This window comes from Physeter macrocephalus, chromosome 8, assembly GCF_002837175.3.
Source record: "Physeter macrocephalus isolate SW-GA chromosome 8, ASM283717v5, whole genome shotgun sequence".
NCBI classification, from domain to species: domain Eukaryota; kingdom Metazoa; phylum Chordata; class Mammalia; order Artiodactyla; family Physeteridae; genus Physeter; species Physeter macrocephalus.
In genome coordinates, this window is record NC_041221.1 from 69,922,838 (window position 1) to 69,941,854 (window position 19,017).

The 19,017-nt window shown below is 42.9% G+C and overlaps 1 protein-coding gene across 3 annotated transcripts in view; it reads left to right on the forward strand.

Annotated features, from left to right (window-relative positions):
* The first annotated feature begins 13,782 nt into the window (after nt 1-13,782).
* The window catches only part of MAST4 (microtubule associated serine/threonine kinase family member 4), a 599,104-nt gene continuing 593,869 nt past the window's right edge, over nt 13,783-19,017 (forward strand). The window contains exon 1 of one of the 3 annotated variants that reach the window (XM_055086603.1): nt 13,783-14,208. In XM_055086603.1, the coding sequence (XP_054942578.1) occupies nt 13,849-14,208 (360 nt within the window). In that variant the 5' untranslated portion in view covers nt 13,783-13,848. The remainder of the gene's footprint in view (nt 14,209-19,017) is intronic. The other 2 variants (XM_055086600.1, XM_055086601.1) reach the window with 2 other exon arrangements.

Genomic DNA, 19,017 nt, shown 5'->3' on the forward strand with positions numbered 1-19,017 from the left:
GTATTGAGTAAGAAATATACAACAGTATTTTTTCTTTTTGGTATAATAAGGAATATATAACAAGACATAATAAGAAATATATAACAGTGTTTTTCCTTTTTAGTATAAAATTAGAGAATTTCTACCATGAACTCTTGGGAAGCTCCATGTCCACTGTGGTTCTTGGGTGGTAGAGGAGGAATGACTGAGGGAGGTGTCTAGGGTTCCCAGGATTCTGGCCACCATAGTGGAGGATAAGGTAGGTAGCAAGGAGGGAGTGACTAGCAGACCTGAGAGAGAACAGAGATGATTCAGGTTGTGTAGATTAACAACTGCAGGCCATGATGGGGCCTCAGATGTTAGCAGTGGATACAATGAAGACACAGGTTGATGCTCAAGATTCAGAGGAATGAGCTCCACCCAAGCAGAATTCAGCACATGCAGTGGACGCTAATGGGAAACAGATTCCCTGCCAGGACCATACATCAGCACCCCTGGGAACCCAGATAATATTGGATTCGTGCATGTACTAAAAAAAAAAAAGGAATGTGTTTTAAAATAGAAAGAACTACATTACATGAACGATAGCAAGATTAAATCTGCCATCAGCAGGAATGGGAACCAGATAGTTCCTTTCAGTTAACAAAAAATAGTTTTCATTTTACACATCTGAGTCTTGTAACTATGTGAAATTTGCATCATAAGCAGTCACTATCTGCAAAGAACTGGAAGCTTTAGAGAGACCTTAGTTTTCAAATAATTGCCCTAGACCACAATTAAATGGATGTCAGAGATATTCTGATTGTCTACATCAACATTATGCTTTTTGGGCCTGATTTTCTAGCCCCCACATCATTAGGCACAGTTGATTCCCCCCTGATCCTTGAAACACCCACTGACCTTGATCTGGGGGACTTACAGACTTCAGTTCCCTTGTCTTTTCTCTGATCCTTCTTTTCCTTTGAAGGACACTCTTCCTTTGCCTTAGGGTTCTTGCCTAGGCTCCCTGCCCTTCCCACCCCAGTTTCTGGGGAATCTCATCCCTGCTTATGGCTTTCAGTATCATCAAGTGCTGGTGACTCCCAGATCTAACTCTCCAGCCCACTTCTCTTTACAGAACCTCAGATTTGCATACTCAGTTATCTCCAGGATAATTCTGCATCTATGTCCCACAGCCTATAAAACTCAGCATTTTCAAATTCATCTCTTTGTGTCACACTGCCCTGCACAAAATAGATGCTCAAATATTTATTGTAGACACAATGTATTTTAATTGCCTGTTTTTTCATCTTTCTCCATCAGACTATAAATATCTATGAGCAGGAGTTCGTGTCTTTCTCAAAATCTGCTGCTTCCCCAGCATCCAACACAGGGTCTATATGACTTAGTAGATGCTTCAATTAATACTGCTGGAATGATGAGAATAGAGAATAATTGCTTTGGAATTTAAAAGAGAGTTGATTCTAGGGAGGTCGGGGGGGAATTTGTGGGAATGTTCTAATACTGTTGCTTAACAAATTACCCCCCAAAATTAGTGGCTTAAAATAATAGTTTATTTTGCTCCTGATTTGGGGGTCGGGAATTCGGGCAGGCCTTGGTGGAACAATTCTTTCCTAGGACGTTGACTGAGGCAGTCATCTGAAGGCTCTGTGGGCTGGATATCCAAGATGTCTCCTTCCTTGATGGGCAGTTATGCTAGAGCTCAGCTGGGCTGTAGACCGGAGTATCTAGATGTGGTCTCTCCATTGTGGTAGTCTCAGAGTATGTGAACTTTTTACTTGGTTCCTGGTTGCCCCTAGAGCAAGCATTCCAAGACAAGCAGGTGGAAGGTATATGACCATTTCTGGCAGAGTCTAGGAAATTATGCAGCGTCCCCTCTGCTGCATTCCATTGGTTAAAAGAGAATCCCTAAAGGTCAACCTACATTTAAAGAAGGGGACCTAGACCCCACCTCTCAGTGGGAGAAGTATCAAAGAATTGGAGGACATGTTTTACAATTGTCACCAAGGGGTCTGGATTTTAGTTGAGTTTCGGCAAATACATAGAATTTGAGTAGTTGTAAAACTTGAATGGGTGGCAAGAAGGGCTAAATAGGCTCCTAGGTGCATTGAAACTTATGGCGGAGAAGATTGACCTAGCGTCTGAGTCACAAACGATGAATAATCCAGTTTGGCATGAGTGTAATATCTGTGGAGTGAGACTTGGAAGGTGAACCTGGAAAAATATGGAGCCTTGCATGCCAGGCTAAGAATGTTGACCTTTATCTTACTGATTTGTTAGAGAGTAGCATGATCAAAGCAGTATTTCTGGAAGATTTATCTGGTATGGGGATACAAGATAAATTGGAAGGGCTGGACTTTAAGCTAGGAAATCATTTAGAGGGCTATTGCCATAATCTTATTGGTGATGGGGACCAGAGGCAGGGGAGCAGAAATTAACATGGAAAAGAAGCAGTGAATGGGAAAGTTACACGAAGGAAAAATCAACAAGACTTGATGACTGCCTGGCTATGGAGGGAATTCTGAGAGCTGGAGCACTGTCTGCTTCCTATGAACGCAAAACAACGTGGCTCAGGCTTCCTTTGCCAGTGGTGATCTGAAGAATTCCTTACCACCTGCTCCTGCATTAGGCATCTAATGGAATAAGTACAATTAATCTTCATCCAAGTGATATAATATGTAATATTGTGGTTTGAAATTATGAACTACAGTAGTTGGAAGAAAACATCAAGGGGACACTGTTTTAAAAATTTCTCCTTTGTCTCTCTTCTCTGCCACCTGCTTCATGAACATCATATGCTGAATCCTTATATTAGATACCACCATAATTGTTAATCTATTTATGTTTTTTTCTTTATGAAAACCACTCAAGGAAAAAACCAGTACAACAATAACAGCAAGAACAACAAGAAACACCAATTGTGCTTCATACTGTCTGCCATTTTACCCTATTTGAGGAGACCTCTTGACTTTCCTTGTTGATCATCTATATTTCCATGGGCATGAACAGGCTGAGCTATGGAAATCACTCAATGTTTTTATTTATGGCCTATTCCACAGCTTTGAAATTAAGTTTACATCTGGTGTTAGTAGATATTCATTACCTTTCTAAAATGCCATTTAAAAAACTGATTGCTTGGGGACTAGATGGCAAAGGAGGGGACATTTCACACTCAGATGGTTGACCCTGTTCATAAAATGCTACATTTAGACAGGCTCCTATATTTATGGGTTTACTGCTATGTCTACAAGTGGGCCGGGCTAACTCTCCTGGGCTCCTTTGCATCTTTCTGATTTAAAACAATTGTTATCTTGTTTCTAGAGTAAAGCTTTTGTGTTCTGCGAAATAATATGCATGTTGACAGCAAGACATAAATAATGAACCATCTAAAGCAACATTCCATCTAGCTAACACAATTTGAGAGCATTATTTATATTGGATTTTTTTTTTTTTAAACACAACAAATGGAAAGAGAAGAGGCAACCTACTAGAAATGAAAAACTAAGAATAAACAAGTCATTCTTCACAAAGAACTTCCCGCGACATATGCCTGTGAGGCTCGGAAATCGTTCAGTCCTAGAAGTTGTAAGCCAAGTCTTCTCCGAGGTGCTTTTCTTTCCCCCAAAGAAGTCATAACAGGTATATATATAGATCTATAATGCCTTTCTGTTGGGGAAATGAAAGTACTTTCAAAACAATCTCATAACATTGCGATGGAGGAAACGATGGCAGGTTTTATATTACCCCCATCATACAGGTGATGGAAGCCCTGATATATGGAGTTGGTGACAAAGTCACAAATAGACGCTAGACTTTCTGATGTACAGCTAGGACTTCAGTAGTTAAATGAAAAATATGTTTCTGTTTTGCTCAGCCTTTTCTCCTCTTGCAGAGAGAAACTTTCTTGTCAGTTTTAACCCTTCCTCATTCCTACATAGACATGTATTCCCCTCCCCCTAAAAGATAGGGCTCTTGACTCAGATTTTAAATATGAATCTCATACTACAAAATGCTATCATAGTCAATAAGTGCTAAGATCAAAAAAAAAATTAGTTGGAGTGTACCCCCCTTCCCAAATACAGCATTATGATCATGAACAAATGGACTATATGTTTGGGTAGTATAGTAGTTCATTACTGTTTGAGGATCATATGCCCCTTTGGAAATCTGATAAAAGCTATAGATGACCCCCGAGAAAGATGCACAGCCACATTTACAAGGTCTCCTGAAACTAGTACCTTCTTCAGTGGGTTCATGAACGGTCTACGTAAGAATCCAATGTACAGATCTTCCTTTACCGACGATGGGGTTATGTCCTGATAAACCTATCATAAGTTGAAAATATCCTAAGTTGGAAATGCATTTAATACACCTAAATTGCAAACATCAGAGCTTAGCCTAGCCTTCTTTAAACATGCTCAGAACACTTACGTTAGCCTACAGTTGGGCAAAATCATCTAACACTAACCCTATCTTATAATAAAGTATTGACTATCTCATGTAATTTCTTGAATATTGTACAGAAAGTGAAAAACAGAAAGTTTATATGGGTACAGAATGGCTGTGAGTGCATCGGTTGTTTCCCCTTGTGATTGCATGGCTGATTGGGAGGGAGGTGCCCAGGATCACCAGAGAGTATAGCCTGGGAAAAGATCAAAATTCAAAATTTGACATATGGTTTCTACTGAAAGCGTATCGCTTTTGCACCATCGTGAAGCTGAAAAATTGTAAGTCGAACCGTCATAAGTTGAGGACCATCTGTCATAACTCAAGAGAGAGACTTTGGATTAAATCCTAGCCCCACCTTACTGAGTGACTTTGAGAAAAACTAATTTCTCAACACCAAATTTTTATCTATAAATGGAGACAGTACCATTGAATTGGGTTAGGAGGAGATTAAATACATAATGCATATAAAGCATTTGGCACAGTGTCTGGCACATAGAATGTGTTCAGTACGTGATAATTCTTTCCCCTTTTGAGATATTTAGCAGGGAAATGACTGATGTTGGGAGCCAGCATCCTGAAGCTGATACTCAGGCCCACTTCAAGCTGATGGCTGAGAACATTACGCCAGGGGGCAGATTAGCATAATTAATCAAGGGCTGGAGCCTTTCAAAGTCTAAATCATTCCAGTTTACCCTGTTAGCCAAATCTTTTGACACTCCTTCTACATTATGTTGGTTCCCCATGGTGTGAATCCCATCTTCCAAGGATAGAATGCAAAACCCCAACGTTTCTCAGTTTCCTTTGCCTCCAGGGAGCATGTGACTTAGGTTCTGCTAATCAGATGCACATACAGAGATAGAGATACAGGAGTGATTTATGTGAAGAAGCAGGTGGGGTGCAGGGCATCTATTTTGCAAGCACAGATGGTGGGAGTGGCGGTGTAGTTCTGTAATCACCAGGAGCAGCAGTTCCCTCCCCAGCCAGTTCTACATTGGGGTTCTGGGGATTGTTTCTGGAAGCTCACTCCACAGACTGTTTCTTTAGTTCTTCCGAAGGCTCTGTGAGGATTCTAATATCTTTTAATAAATCACTTCCTACTTTAACCACATAGAATTGATTCTGTGGTTGGCAACGAAGAACCCTGAGTTGTATGATGCTGAAACATCCCATTATCTCACGTCAACTTCCTCCCTGCCACCACGATTCCCTTGCATTAATTATGCAACATGGTTAAGTGTAATAAAGGGTCCTAACATTCTTATATAAGAATGGAGTTTCTGTAAGAATGAGGCTTTCTATAAATAAGGGTACAGACTCTTCCCATCCTGCGTAGGGTCCTGAGTTGATGTCCTTGGGTTGCCAGCAGGGAGGTTCTTGTAGCCTTTCCTGCCTTGCCAGCAGCCTGGACCAGCAAGTAGTCTTAAATGTTCCTCAAGTGTTCCTTCTACCTTATTCACATCACATGCAGGCAGTTCTTATTACTCTGGCTGTTTTAGGAAGCCAGGTAGTTGGTAAGGAACTTGGGTGAGCAGGACAGTACTAGTGGTAGTTTGAGCTAAAGATTTTTATGCAATTATTACTTTTTATTAAAATGAAGGTCTCTTCAGGAATGAGGCCACATTATTACATAAACAGATTTTTTTCCTCCTAGACTTTTTTTGGGTTCTTTTATCAACCTACACAAGTCTTGGACTGAGCAAACTTTAGATTAACATAGAGTTTTAATAAAGCTGGTTTAAAGTCATGTGGTGGCAATCGTTTTATCCATTCATTCAATAATTATTTATCATGAGCTACTCTATGTCAGACATTATGCTAGGTGTTAGCACAAATAAGGTGCTAGATAAATGTTCGGTTTGCTTTTGCCCTCAAGCCTCTCATAACCTAGTAGGAAGACAGACAATTCCAACATAGTCTGTGCTGAGATATGTTTCTGCCATAACTTGAAATGCTTTTTTTCTGTAAGTGTACTCTTTTTTCTCAAGTATTTGACCCACCAGTAAGGGAGACCACTTTTTCTGCCTGAAACATTAACAATTTCCTTAAATTTGACCCTTATTGAGGTCAGGAATACATCTGTAAGTTTAGTATCACTAATAGCTTTTGGATGGCATTCAGATGTCTGCTTCCCACCCGGATTGGGTGACCAGTGGATTTAGGTCAGCACACCTGTATTTCTTAGAGTTTCTTGGTGTCAAGGAATCGCTGATTTTAGCTAATTCAATAAGGAGGAAGTGTTATTGGTAACTCAGAGAATCAAAGTAAGAGCCAGAGGTTAAGACTTGGAAAAGTACCGGAACCACAGCAACTCTAGGTCTAGTTAATGGGAGCTAATTGATAGCTTTGTCCAGACATTGCTGTCCTTGTATTACTCTTCTCAAGATTCAAAATCCAAGGATGGCCCACTCCTGGAATGACAAGACCATCAAAAGGAAATAGGCAATTCCTTAAAATAAATTGGGATGCTCATATCAAAAGGAGGCAGAATGGAATCAGGGCAGCCAAGTACCATATGTGTCTACCACTATGTTTATGCTCCAAGTATATGGTCCCATGGCACGCGCTGTGGACATTTCTCTGGTTGTAGCATCGATGTTGTTACTTAGTGTTGTCCCCTGTCCCAACCACCCCAAGCTAGTCCACTTGATGAGGGCAAGACAGGAAAAAATTATTTTCCTTGAGTAAGGAGAAAGGAGGCAGGGAGAAATTGGGCCACTGAGGGTGGCCCAATTATTTTTCTCAACTTCGGCTACCATTATATTCACCTAGGGACTTTTGCTTTTTAACATTTTATTTTGAACTAATTTTAAATTTACAGAAAAGTTGCAACAGTAGTACAAAGATTTCCTTACTATCCCTTACCCTGCTTCCTCTAATGATAAGATCTTATATAACCGTAGTATAATTGTCAAGTGTAGGTATTAACATTGGTCCAATATTATTAACCAAACTGCAGACTTGATTCAAATTTCACCATTTTCCCCCCACTAATGTCCTTTTCGTGGTTCCAGGATCCTACCCAAGATCCCACATTTTATTTAGTTGTCACTTCTTAGTTTCTGTAACGGTTCATCACACTTTCCTTATCTTTCATCACCTTGATACGTTTGAAGAGTCCCGATCAGTAATTCTGAACAATATCCTTCAATTTGGATTTGTCATGATTTCTTGTGATTGGTGTTAGGTTATGCATTTTTGGGGGGGTCAAGAACGTCACAAAACACAACATTGTAAATCAACTATACTCCAATAAAATTTTTAAAAATAATGATGTACTTCATAGCATGGGGTTCAGGATGTTGATATGTCTTATTACCAGTGTTATTTATATGGTTAGGTTGGTGTCTGTTGGGTTTCTGTACTGTAGAGTGACTATCTTTCACTTTATACCGGTTGGTTTCATATCGGTAAGTATCGTGGTGGAAGTACTTCCAGTCTACGAAAATCCTTTTCCTCAAACTTTTGCTGGCTAATGTGAGCACACATTTTTGGATCTTGTCTGCTACATTTATTTTTGTGGTGTTTGCCTAATGGTGATTCTTATTTCCCTCTTTCTTTCTACATCTGTTAACTAGAATTCTATTGTGAAGAAGAGTTATCTCTGCTCCTCCATTTACTTTCTTATTTCAATATTTATATGAGTTTGGATTCAAGATTATTGATTTTATTCTATGGTTTAAAACCAACATTATCATGATTTATTTTGTTGCTTTAGCCTGGAACCTGTGTTCTGCCAACAAGGTCCTATCTTTTTATGAGCAATTTCTTAGTTTGTGGCACCATGAATTGTTCCAGGCTTATCTTGTGTTTCCCCACCTTGGCCCAAAGATCGACCACTTCCCACCTAGGGAACTTGTTAAATCCTGGTGTTCAGACCCCAACCCAAACCAGTTAAATCAGAAAATCTTGAGGGTGGGACCAAAGGGTCAATAATTTTTAAAGTTCCACAGGTGATTCTAATATACAGCCACGTGTGAGAACCAAACTAAAACAGTGCTTTTCTAACTGTAATGTGGATATGAAGTCCCTGGAAATCTTGTTAAAATTCTGATAGAGTGGGTCTGGGGCGGGGACTGAGACTCTGCATTTCTAACAAGTTCCTAGGTCAGCTTAGTGGCAAAACACACTTTGAGGGGAAAGGGACTGGAAGACTATCTCTTCAAGTACAAAAATCCTTAAACATTACCTCTAGGGCTGCAAGCTGGCTTATGATTGTGGAAAGAGTTGCTACTTGCTAGGTTACTATTCAGCATCATTTTATTTTCTGATTAGTTGGAGTGAACGGTAGAAGGAACTACTTGCCATGCAGTGTAGACAAGTCAAGGAGGTTGCTCTAGGAATTGAAAATGGAAAGTGGAACCGATTGATTCTGAAAGTAAACCGCTATAATGAATAAAAATGAGTAAATGTGTTTGCATGTCTTCTATTTCCTAAACAGGCGAAGAGACCTGAATAAATCTTTTTGAAAAATGAAGAATGATAATAAAAGAACATTTCATGCTGAAAGCATAACAAAAAAATCCCAGATGTGAAAATCCATCATATCCATCTTGGAAAGGCAAATGTGAAAGATTGGAGACTTCTGTGGGAAATGGGTCACCATTTTGAATGTTGTTTAAACAGAATCCTCCAGGGAACATTATCCTGAGCTTTTTTGTGTATTAGCTCAGTTTTTCCAGCTGTTTTCAGAACATGCATATTCCTGTCCATCTGCTAAGCTGCCTTGGTGTCCCCAAGGTAGTTGTTCTCTAAGAACAAAGAGGTCCAGAGAGACACAGACTGCAATCCATCAAGCTCTTTCTAGTCACTTTCTACAGAGCCACGCACGCACATTTGCCCCACAAAACAGCTCTCTGATCTTCAAATTAGGATCATCTTCAGTAATCCTCAAGCTTTCATGCACTTGATACACGATTGGGGTATTCCTTAAAAATGCAGATCCCCAAACCTTTGGCTGGGGCCAGGGAACAAACACCTGTTCCCCTGCCTGTATCCTGGCAATATGAAGCAAGGGCTCCACATACGGCACATGGAGAAATATTCACCTGAGAGATCAGATCAGCATTATCCTCTTGTTTGGTCCATTACAGGCTTATTTTAACTTGTTAATATAACTTAGTTTCCCATCCTTCTCAACATGTAGGTTAGAGACTCCAACAGAAGCAAATCAGGATATTATTCTTCCTCCCCTGTCCTTTTCAACTATCACTGAAGGAATTCTTCTACTTCCTTCTGAAACCTTGTACTGTAACCTTTCCTTTCCTAGACCCTCAAACACAAACAGGAGGTTGAGATGCTACGAGAGCTTTTCCTTCCAGCTGGATAGTCAGAAACTGTCATGGTCTATATCATGCTACACCCTCTGGTATAAATCAAAAACCCCAGTCGAGGCCACCTCAATGGCCACATTTTTATTGATGTTTACTTTGTCACAAAATTGTACTTTATTGGTCACGGGGCATCAGGCAAACCTATTATTAATAATGAAAATTTTAAAACCTACCAAAGGTGAATACTATCTTTATAATCCAAAGAGCATATGATATTTAGGATTTGGGGGGGGGTATTGAATATGAACATATTCACTTGTAATTTTACAAAAATCTTCATTCTGAATTTATAATGTTCTAATTTTACGTATGTGAGAAAGAAGGACAATTGACTTCAAGTTTATCAAGTGCTAACTTGGGAGAAAGGTCATGACACTGGGAATAGACTAAGTGTGTGATGACTTGTCCTTGAAAATCCTCCATCTCATAGAGACAGGGCTTGACACTGACTTTCACACATGGTCTATAGGCTAATCTGGTTCTGTCATGTGAAGCTACAGTATTAGCTTTCCAGGAGTAATGACTAAATTGTTTTTATTTTTCTGGCTCTTGCCTACTGTGACACAGCAGGAAAAAAGCCATGCTTTTATGCCTATCTCTGGTCCCAAAGTCTCCAACATTAGGGATATTTATGAGAAGTTCCCTTGGAGGGGTGCTTTTCTGGCCACTGAGGATGGTATTTATAATTTAATTAAAAAGATAAGAAACGTGCACTGTAGGGTTTCAATCAAAACTGGTCTAGTGGTTTGGCCATACCCCAGCATTTGTCCATAGGTCGAATTGGGATACCTTTGGGGAACTATCCTGACCTTCTGATCATCTTCTATTTATAGAGTCATCCTTTGAGTTTGCACAGTTCTGGTCTGGAAACTCTCAGCCTGAACCATAGTCATATTTTCCTCATGGGTCAGCTAAGGAGATGATTAAGTCCATTGCTTTCAACTGCATGTGTCAAAGTGGAGTGTGAAATTCATTTAGCTGATCACAACTAGTATTTTTATTTTCAATAAAATATAATAAAAAATTCCAGTCTTATAGGAAGGGTAAGTACTGTTTCATGGAATTTTATTTATATTTGTATGTATGTACATGTGTCATGAGTTGCAATGTACAATATATCTCTTATTTGAGGTTGAGGTTTAAAAAGTTCAGGAAATCCTGATCTATTACTTGATTTTGATCTGTAGGGGTTAAGAGCATGAATGCTGGGGCCAAATTGCTCAACTCTCACTTGCTAGCTGTGTGACTTTAGGAAAATTACCTGACTTCTCTGTGCCATTTCACACATTTCGCATATGTAATATGAGAATAATAATGGTGGCTACCTTATAGGGTTGATATGGGATTAAGAAAATTAATATTTGTCGAGTGTTTAAAACCTTGCCTGGCATACACTAAGTGCCTTATAAATGTTTGTGGGGAAAAATATCAGTTCCGCAAGTATCCTTTTATATCCTTTTACATATTAAATCAAGACAACAAAGTCCCTGCCCTATGGATATTTGTAGTCTAATATATATATGTACTTGAAAAAGTTGTCTGTTCTGAGTGGCAATATGTTGGAATGTTTAAGAAAGTGCCTCGGACCAGACTGCTGTGTTCAAATCACAGTTCTACCACTCACTTGCTGTGTGACCTTTGGCAAGTTATTTGACCTTGCAGATCCTCAGTTTCTTAATCTATAAAGTGGGGCTAATAGACTCTATCTCATAAGGCTGTTGCCAGGATTAAATGAAAATACCCATAGATGCTTACGGAGGAAGCAATAATAGCTATTATCATTCTTCCTGTTAGCAATTCAGATCATGTCTTGCTTCTTTTCTGATGTACTGAAAAGTACCGCTCCTCTTTCATGTGAATGGCTTGCTTAAGTCATCATTTTACTTCAGCTGTGGTGAATCAACCACATAGGGGCTCAGATAAAGACCTATACTCCTGACTAGAAAAGCAATTGTGCAGCCCAAGATCGGATTCAGACTGCCCCACTGTGCTCTCTCTATAGCCTTGCTCTCATAACTAGTCAGTTTACTAGAACTGTTCTTTTGCCTCAGCAGGTCTTCACAGCCCCTCAGATAATTCTGAAGCGTCACAATGGAAGCCTGACAGCCAGAGCTGTTTTGCAGTATGGCTGTCTATGGCAATGGGGTCACATTATATTTCCTTCCCCCTCATCTTGGGGAGGGAAACTGATCAGGACAAAGCTTTCTGTCCAATATGATGAAGCACTTTGTATGAAGTATCACTTATATGTAGATATGGTGATAGCATAAAAGGGCTCATTAGCTGAAGGGGCTTTCAACTCGAGTCCTCCACTTCTTAAGGACCTTTGGCAAGGCTGTTCTGACAAGGAGAAATCTAAGATTCTTGAGGACTCCTGAGCTTGAGGACCTAATTGTTTTCCTATGACTCTTTCCTCTTCTCCTGTGGCACATTGTTAGTGTAGCACTACCATAGCTTTTGAAAATTAATAATGGAACTATATTATGCAGCATCAATCTCTTGCTTGACCATAGGCTCCTCCAGGGCAGGGGACCTGACTTATTCATCTTTGTATCCCCTGCAAGCACCAGGCACACATCTCAGTCAACGTCTGTGGAATTGAATCTGGTTGAATTTAGATCCCAGGTCGCAGTGCCAGAGCTCACAGTAGGACTGGAGCTGAAGGCAAGTGAAGAATCATTTATTTCCCACCGCTGAGCTGACTGCTGGCTTCTGAGATATTCAAGTCACCCCATCACGCTGAAGGCCACGCAGAGAGGGTCTTAAGGTGATTCTATTGGTGCCCTTGGTGAAAGTTCTTTCTCCTAGTTCTTAGAGGTAAGGAAAATGAAGCAACCAGTGCTGCATCTTGTTGGTTTACAAGCCAGGGCTAGGAGAAAGTAAAGTGGAAATGTGATCTCTTTTCATCCTCTGCTTAGCTGATGTGGAAAGACAGGAAATGGTGGGCCAGCAGCCCTCTCTAATTCAGTTTTGTCTAGTATCTGGCACAGTGCTGGGCATATTCTCGGTCCTAATTAAATACAGGGGCATAATTTGTCGTTTTCCTCCCTTTCAAAAGGTACACGTCTTTGACTTAACTTTTTAATTTACAAACAGAAATAAAGACAGAAAATAGTCTTTTGAAAACTCTCCATGTGTCTAAGCCAGGCAGTCTGCTGAAGCTTTAAATATATTTGTTCTAATTCTGCTCCTAGGGAGACAAGACAGATATGACTGTCTCCATTTCCAGTTGAGAACACTGAAGCGCATGGGGGCTTAAGTGGAGAATCCGGGATCGGAGATCAGCTCGGTTTGGATGCGCTCACTGTACCATGAAGTTTTCCCCTTTCTCCTCCAGCACGCTGGTGGGTGCGTGCATGTGTGTGACTGTGTGTGTGTGTTTCCTTTTACCCTTAAAGCCCAGCTACTTCTCCTTCTGGTCAGTTTCCTGGATTCCACTTTTTGGAAAAGAAGTCCAGTTCTTGTCCAAGGTCTCACTGCCCTCTCGGCCATCTCCCCCTGGCGTTCCCAGGACCGCTAGCCACTCCTTGGCTAAATTCAGAGTACCAGGCTTAGGCTCCGATTCCGGGCTCCATTCCCACCCTCCCAGTGCAGGTGCCTCGTTCCGGTCCCCCGGACCCCGACCCTGCAGCTGGCGCCTCGGCCCCGCCTCCCCTACCTGACGCAGGTGCGCCTGGGGCGCCGTAGCCTCCGCCCACCGGCGTGCCTGCTCTGCCATTGGTTCCCCCGGCTGCCCGTCTCTTTCTCCGGCCCCGTTCGGTCCTGGAGGGGTAGGTTTTGCTGGAGAAGCCGCAGTCCCGGCTGCTCGGGCGCTGCGCGGGAGGGTTGTGGAGTGCAGATCGCGGACCCGCACTGGCATGTCCCCGCGCGCGGGAGCCCCAGTCGGCCGCTGGGCCTGGGCGGCTGCTAACTTGGCTGCAGACTCCGGCGGCCCGGCCGTGGCCATGTAGTTGCCGGCGGAGCTCTCTGCAGCCCGGGAGCGGCAGCGAGAGCGAGCAGGAGCCCAGCAGTTCGAGGCTTTCCCCGGAGGCGCTGAGTGCGTGCCGCGCCCTCGCCGGCCCTCGGGCCGCACTTTGGGCCCGAGAGGGAAATGGGGGAGAAAGTTTCGGAGGTGCTGGAGCCAGTGCTCCGCGGCTGCAGCGGCCACGGTGCCCGGACTGCCGCCCCTGCGGCGGCTGCCGCGTCCTCGCCGGGAGCTTCCTCGGCCGAGTCCTCATCGGGCTCAGAAACTCTGTCGGAGGAAGGGGAGCCCAGCTTCTCTCGCGAGCAGCCGCCGCCGCCGCCGCCGGGCGGCGCTCGGCCGCCCGCCGCGTGGGCTCCCGCGCGCTTGGTGCCCGAGCGTGGAGTCCCCGCGCCGCCGCCGCCGCCGCCGCCGCCGCCGCTGCCCGGAGGAGCCGCGCCCCCCGCGCCCCGGCGCAGCAGCGCGTCCCAGGAAGAGCAGGATGAGGAGGTGGGCCCGCCTTCCCCCCCCACCCCCGCCCCTCTGGTCCAGGCTGCCCTGCGACCCCAGCTCTTCATCCCGCACGCGGGTGGTGGGCAGCGCGCGCTGGGGCCTGGAGAGGGGGAGGGACCCCAGCTGCTGTGCCCCGAGCCCTGGGTAATGACAGGAGCTTCCCTGTGGGTCACCGGTTTCCCCATGGCTGTTACCTGTGTGTGTGTGTGCGTGTGCGTGCGTGTACATGTGCTGCCTGATAGTGTGCTTCTCCAGTGTCAAAGCAGCAAACTCCGTCGGTCAGGATTTGCTCCTCTGGGTCTGTGAATGGACGTGAGCTGGACGCCTGGCTTGTTCCCACAACTGAGACCTCGTTCTCCGAAGTGGGCGTTGCTTCCCACCGTAGCGCTTGGGCAGAGGGGGCGGGTGTGTGGTGAAGGGACGGGTGTGAGAGGAGAGTGGGTGTGTTGGAGGTGGGGGACGGCTGGCAGCGGTACCCGCGAAGTTGCGCGGCAGAGTTTCGGTTGCATTGGCCCCGGGGTCCCCCGCGGGTGGTTTTGGCTGGTCCCGCGGCGTCGGTCCTCCGGCCCTCGGCCGGCGGCGCTGACCTGCGCTTCTGCATCTCCCATTTGGACTTGTTCCGGGGTGTCCAGATGCGTGCTGGTCGCCAGACTGAATGCGGAACGTGCCCCCTTCTTCAGGGGACTGCGTCCATCCTGGTTTCTTGGAAGAATATTCGTGCGAAACTTGTGGGTCGCGTCCTGACACATTGAAACTGTGACTTGGTGTCCTCTCGTCTGTTTTCTCTGGCTTTTTTTCTGCTTTTGGAGGACAGTTAAGGAAGCATAAGGTTCTTGGTGTCTTTGATTGGTTGCTTTGGACGTTTCTTGAGGGGAAGTCATCTTGATCAGGGAAAGGCCATAAATAAAACATCACCCTAACAGAGCCTCCTTGTGAAGTTAATTCCTCAGTGCCAGAGTGGTATTTTCTTCCTCTCTGATGGGGTTAGTTTTAGTAAGTAATTGTCTCTGTCCGTCAGAAGATGCAAGCTGAGGCCAGTGCTCTGACAGTAGCCCCCTGGGACCCCAGACTGGAGGCATAGACTGGATCTGGCACAAAGTGAGGGGAGTCGAGTCCTAGCCTGGCAGAGATGGAGCAAACCCAAATGGTGGGCCAAGCCTCTGGCAGTAACCAGAACCCATTCCCCAGTGCCCGGAGGAACGCGAGGATCCTGGACAGGTGCCTGGAGATTTGCTTTCTAGAACTGTCTCTGCTTCTGAATTGTGAGATCTTGGATGAACTGATTCCTCTGAGGTTAGTTTAATAATCTGTAAAATGAGGGGTATGACCAGTGAACTTCAAGGTAAAGTTTATTTTCACACGAACACTCCTGTTTTCTGATCAGGAATTTAGGATGGATCCAAAGTGCAGGTTGATCCTAGGGACAGGGTGCCAGGAGTTAAGCTGAACATCACACCCACCACAGAGTTACCTGACCAAACCCCCAGAGTAAACCAGTGTTCTCAGTGGTTGCATCTCCCTTTGAAAGATGCCAGGCACGTGCTGGCGTACTTCCCGAGATGAGCACACTGGTCACTGGGCAGTAGGGAGTATGACCCAACATAATGCTTTACCACTAGATTCTAATGTAGTGTTGCCATCGGTAGAGAAGATGGTAGTGTTAGTTGCCCTATGTTTTCTGCGTAGCTAGGAGGGTACTTCATGATACAACATGGTCTTTCAGATCCCAGGTGGGAGAAGTCAGGAACGTCTCACTTTTGATCCCAATCCTGTAGCTGATTTATCGCCTGGCCTCAGGGTGACAGTGTTTTGTTTTCTTGGAAGTGGATGTAACTATAGCTTATTTCACAGGCACTGCAGAGAGGAATGGTTGATTGAAACACATTTTGGAAAGTGGAATGACTAAATAACATTGGTCAGTATTTGTGAAATCTCAGAATTGGATGTAAAGTGATACGGTATTGCAATTTATTGTGTAACTTAACCTGTGGCAGGGGATGCTGGAAATTGTCCAGGAGTAGAAATCTTGACTTGCTCTGAGAATTTTAAGGAGAAACTAAAACTGTGGAGTAGAGAAGTTATAGTCTTGGTGAGAGGGGTTGAAGTCCAGTGCACATTTTCTGGCTCTTACACTGGTGCCAGTGTGGTTCAGGGGTTCTTAGCCTTTGAGAGGGTGTTTTGGGTCTCTTTGAGAACCTAATGAACGCTCTCCCTCCTCTCCTCAGAAAACGGGCACCACTATAAATACCATTCTAGCAGGTTCAGTGAGGAACACTGGGTTACACACTGTCGGTTTGGTGGAAAGACCTGGGTTTGATTCCCGCCTCTGCCACCTTAACTAGGTGTGAGATGTGGACCACTCAGCTGATGTAAGGCCTGATTTTTCCCCTCTTAAATGGGAATAATAGCAATAGGGTCATTAGGCATTTTATACATGCCACCTAGTTTAATCCTAGTATAGTATCTAACATTTAGCATGGAGTGCTAAGTAAATATTAATTTTTCAAGTTCATTTGTGATTAAAAATGTTGTGAAAGGAGGTACAAATTTGGGCTGGCTTATTTTATTTATGCATAATTAATCTGCTCCCTACTTTCAGAGAACCTGAGGCCTTGTCTATACTGTTTATTACCACTTTTTTAGTATTAGCTGGGAAACAGTTTTTATCTGGATCAGGTTGCATTATGGGAAGGCACTGTTAGCATAGTGTTAGTTATACGGTAGCAAGGCACCGAGTAGAAAGCCTTAAAAGGCTTAAGGGAAACCCATAAAATGGAAGGAGGTTCATTTAGATTTAAAAATTGTTAGGTCTGGCTTGGGAGGCTCATTGTCTTCCAGTTTTTTTTCCAGTAAGTTACTGCATCAGTTTTTAAAAAGCAGCAAAATTCAATTTCCTAGTGTATTATTGCAGTGCTAATTTTTGGGGCACCCTTGTTGAAGCTGCTTGCATATACTATTAATGTCAACAGTGTTTGACCTATCTCATATTTTATCTTACTGTCAATATTTGTGTAAACTTACAAAGTCTCATAGACTTAAATCAGCCCTTTAAGCTTTTGGTGTCTTAATAACAATACTTTACCATGGCAATGATTGTAGTTTTTATGTACTTAATAATCAAACACACAAGAGGGATAATAGTGCATGGTTTTTTGTTTAAATAAAGTGCATCTCACTTAACCCCTGATTCCTCAAGCCTGTGGATTTGGGGGTCTCTGCAAGTTGATGGTAATGGACTGTGTTTCGGATAGTCATGATGATCTGGATTGGAGGAGTGTCCCTCTAACATTTCTGAGATTCGCTCTTAGGCTCTCTGCCCTGTCCCTTCTCAAAGCACCTTCTAATAACTCTCATAAAGTACTCAGTGCCATTTTCTGTGTGTCGATGAACTCATAAAGGCAGGAATTTTGTCTTTGTGTGTTTAGCACAGTGCTTCTAATATATTAGTAGGGACTCAGTACATGTACATTGAATGAAAGAGGAAAAATACATCTTTGAAAACGGTTGCACATTTGACTGAATGGTGACCATGTGTGTATTGTTTTGTCTGTTGTGAATTATGCTTAAACCTCTAGATCTCTTATCAAAAAAGCCTCCTGAATCACAGTGAAAATATTATGAGCAGTTTTTTCAGGTAAATTTTGAAGAAAGTCAAATCAGTGAGGATCCACTCACAATGCCTGTGCAGAACTTGCGTATTTACTGTGCTTTTCACTGTGTGTGTTAGAACTTGAAACTTTCAGGGATTCTTAGAATGGCAGAAAAAAGGCTTATTAGCTAAAAGGATTTTCAACTCCATATAAAGCGTCTAATTTATACTTTGCTACCCTAAAGGATTTACTTTACTGGCATGAGGTGGGAAACAATTTCCCTTATTAACAAAAGACACAATTAGGGGATATCTTTATTTTTTTTGGAATTTTATTTATTTTTTTATGCAGCAGCTTCTTATTAGTCATCCATTTTATCCACATCAGTGTATACATATCAATCCCAATCGCCCAATTCATCACACCACCACCCCCACGCCACCGCGGTTTTCCCCCCTTGGTGACCATATGTTTGTTCTCTACATCTGTGTCTCAATTTCTGCCCTGCAAACCGGTTCATCTGTACCATTTTTCTAGGTTCCACATACATGCGTTAATATACGATATTTGTTTTTCTCTTTCTGACTTCACTCTGTATGACAGTCTCTAGATCCATCCATGTCTCTACACACCCTCTCCAGCCTTTGTTGTTTGTAGATTTTCTGATGATGCCCATTCTGACTGGTGTGAGGTGATACCTCATTGTAGTTTTGATTTGTATTTCTCTAATAATTAGTGATGTTGAGCAGCTTTTCATGTGCTTCTTGGCCATCTGTATGTCTTCTTTGGAGAAATGTCTATTTAGGTCTTCTGCCCATTTTTGGATTGGGTTGTTTGTTTTTTTAATATTGAGCTGCATGAGCTGTTTATATATTTTGGAGATTAATCCTTTGTCCGTTGATTGGTTTGCGAATATTTTCTCCCATTCTTAGGGTTGTCTTTTCATCTTGTTTATGGTTTCCTTTGCTGTGCAAAAGCTTTGAAGTTTCATTAGGTCCCCTTTGTTGATTTTTGTTTTTATTTCCATTACTCTAGGAGGTGGATCAAAAAAGACCTTGCTGTGATTTATGTCAAAGAGTGTTCGTCATATGTTTTCCTCTAGGAGTTTTATAGTGTCTGGTCTTACAGTTAGGTCTCTAATCCATTTTGAGTTTATTTTATTGTATTTTATTTTGCAGTATGCGGGCCTCTCACTGTTGTGGCCTCTCCCGTTGCG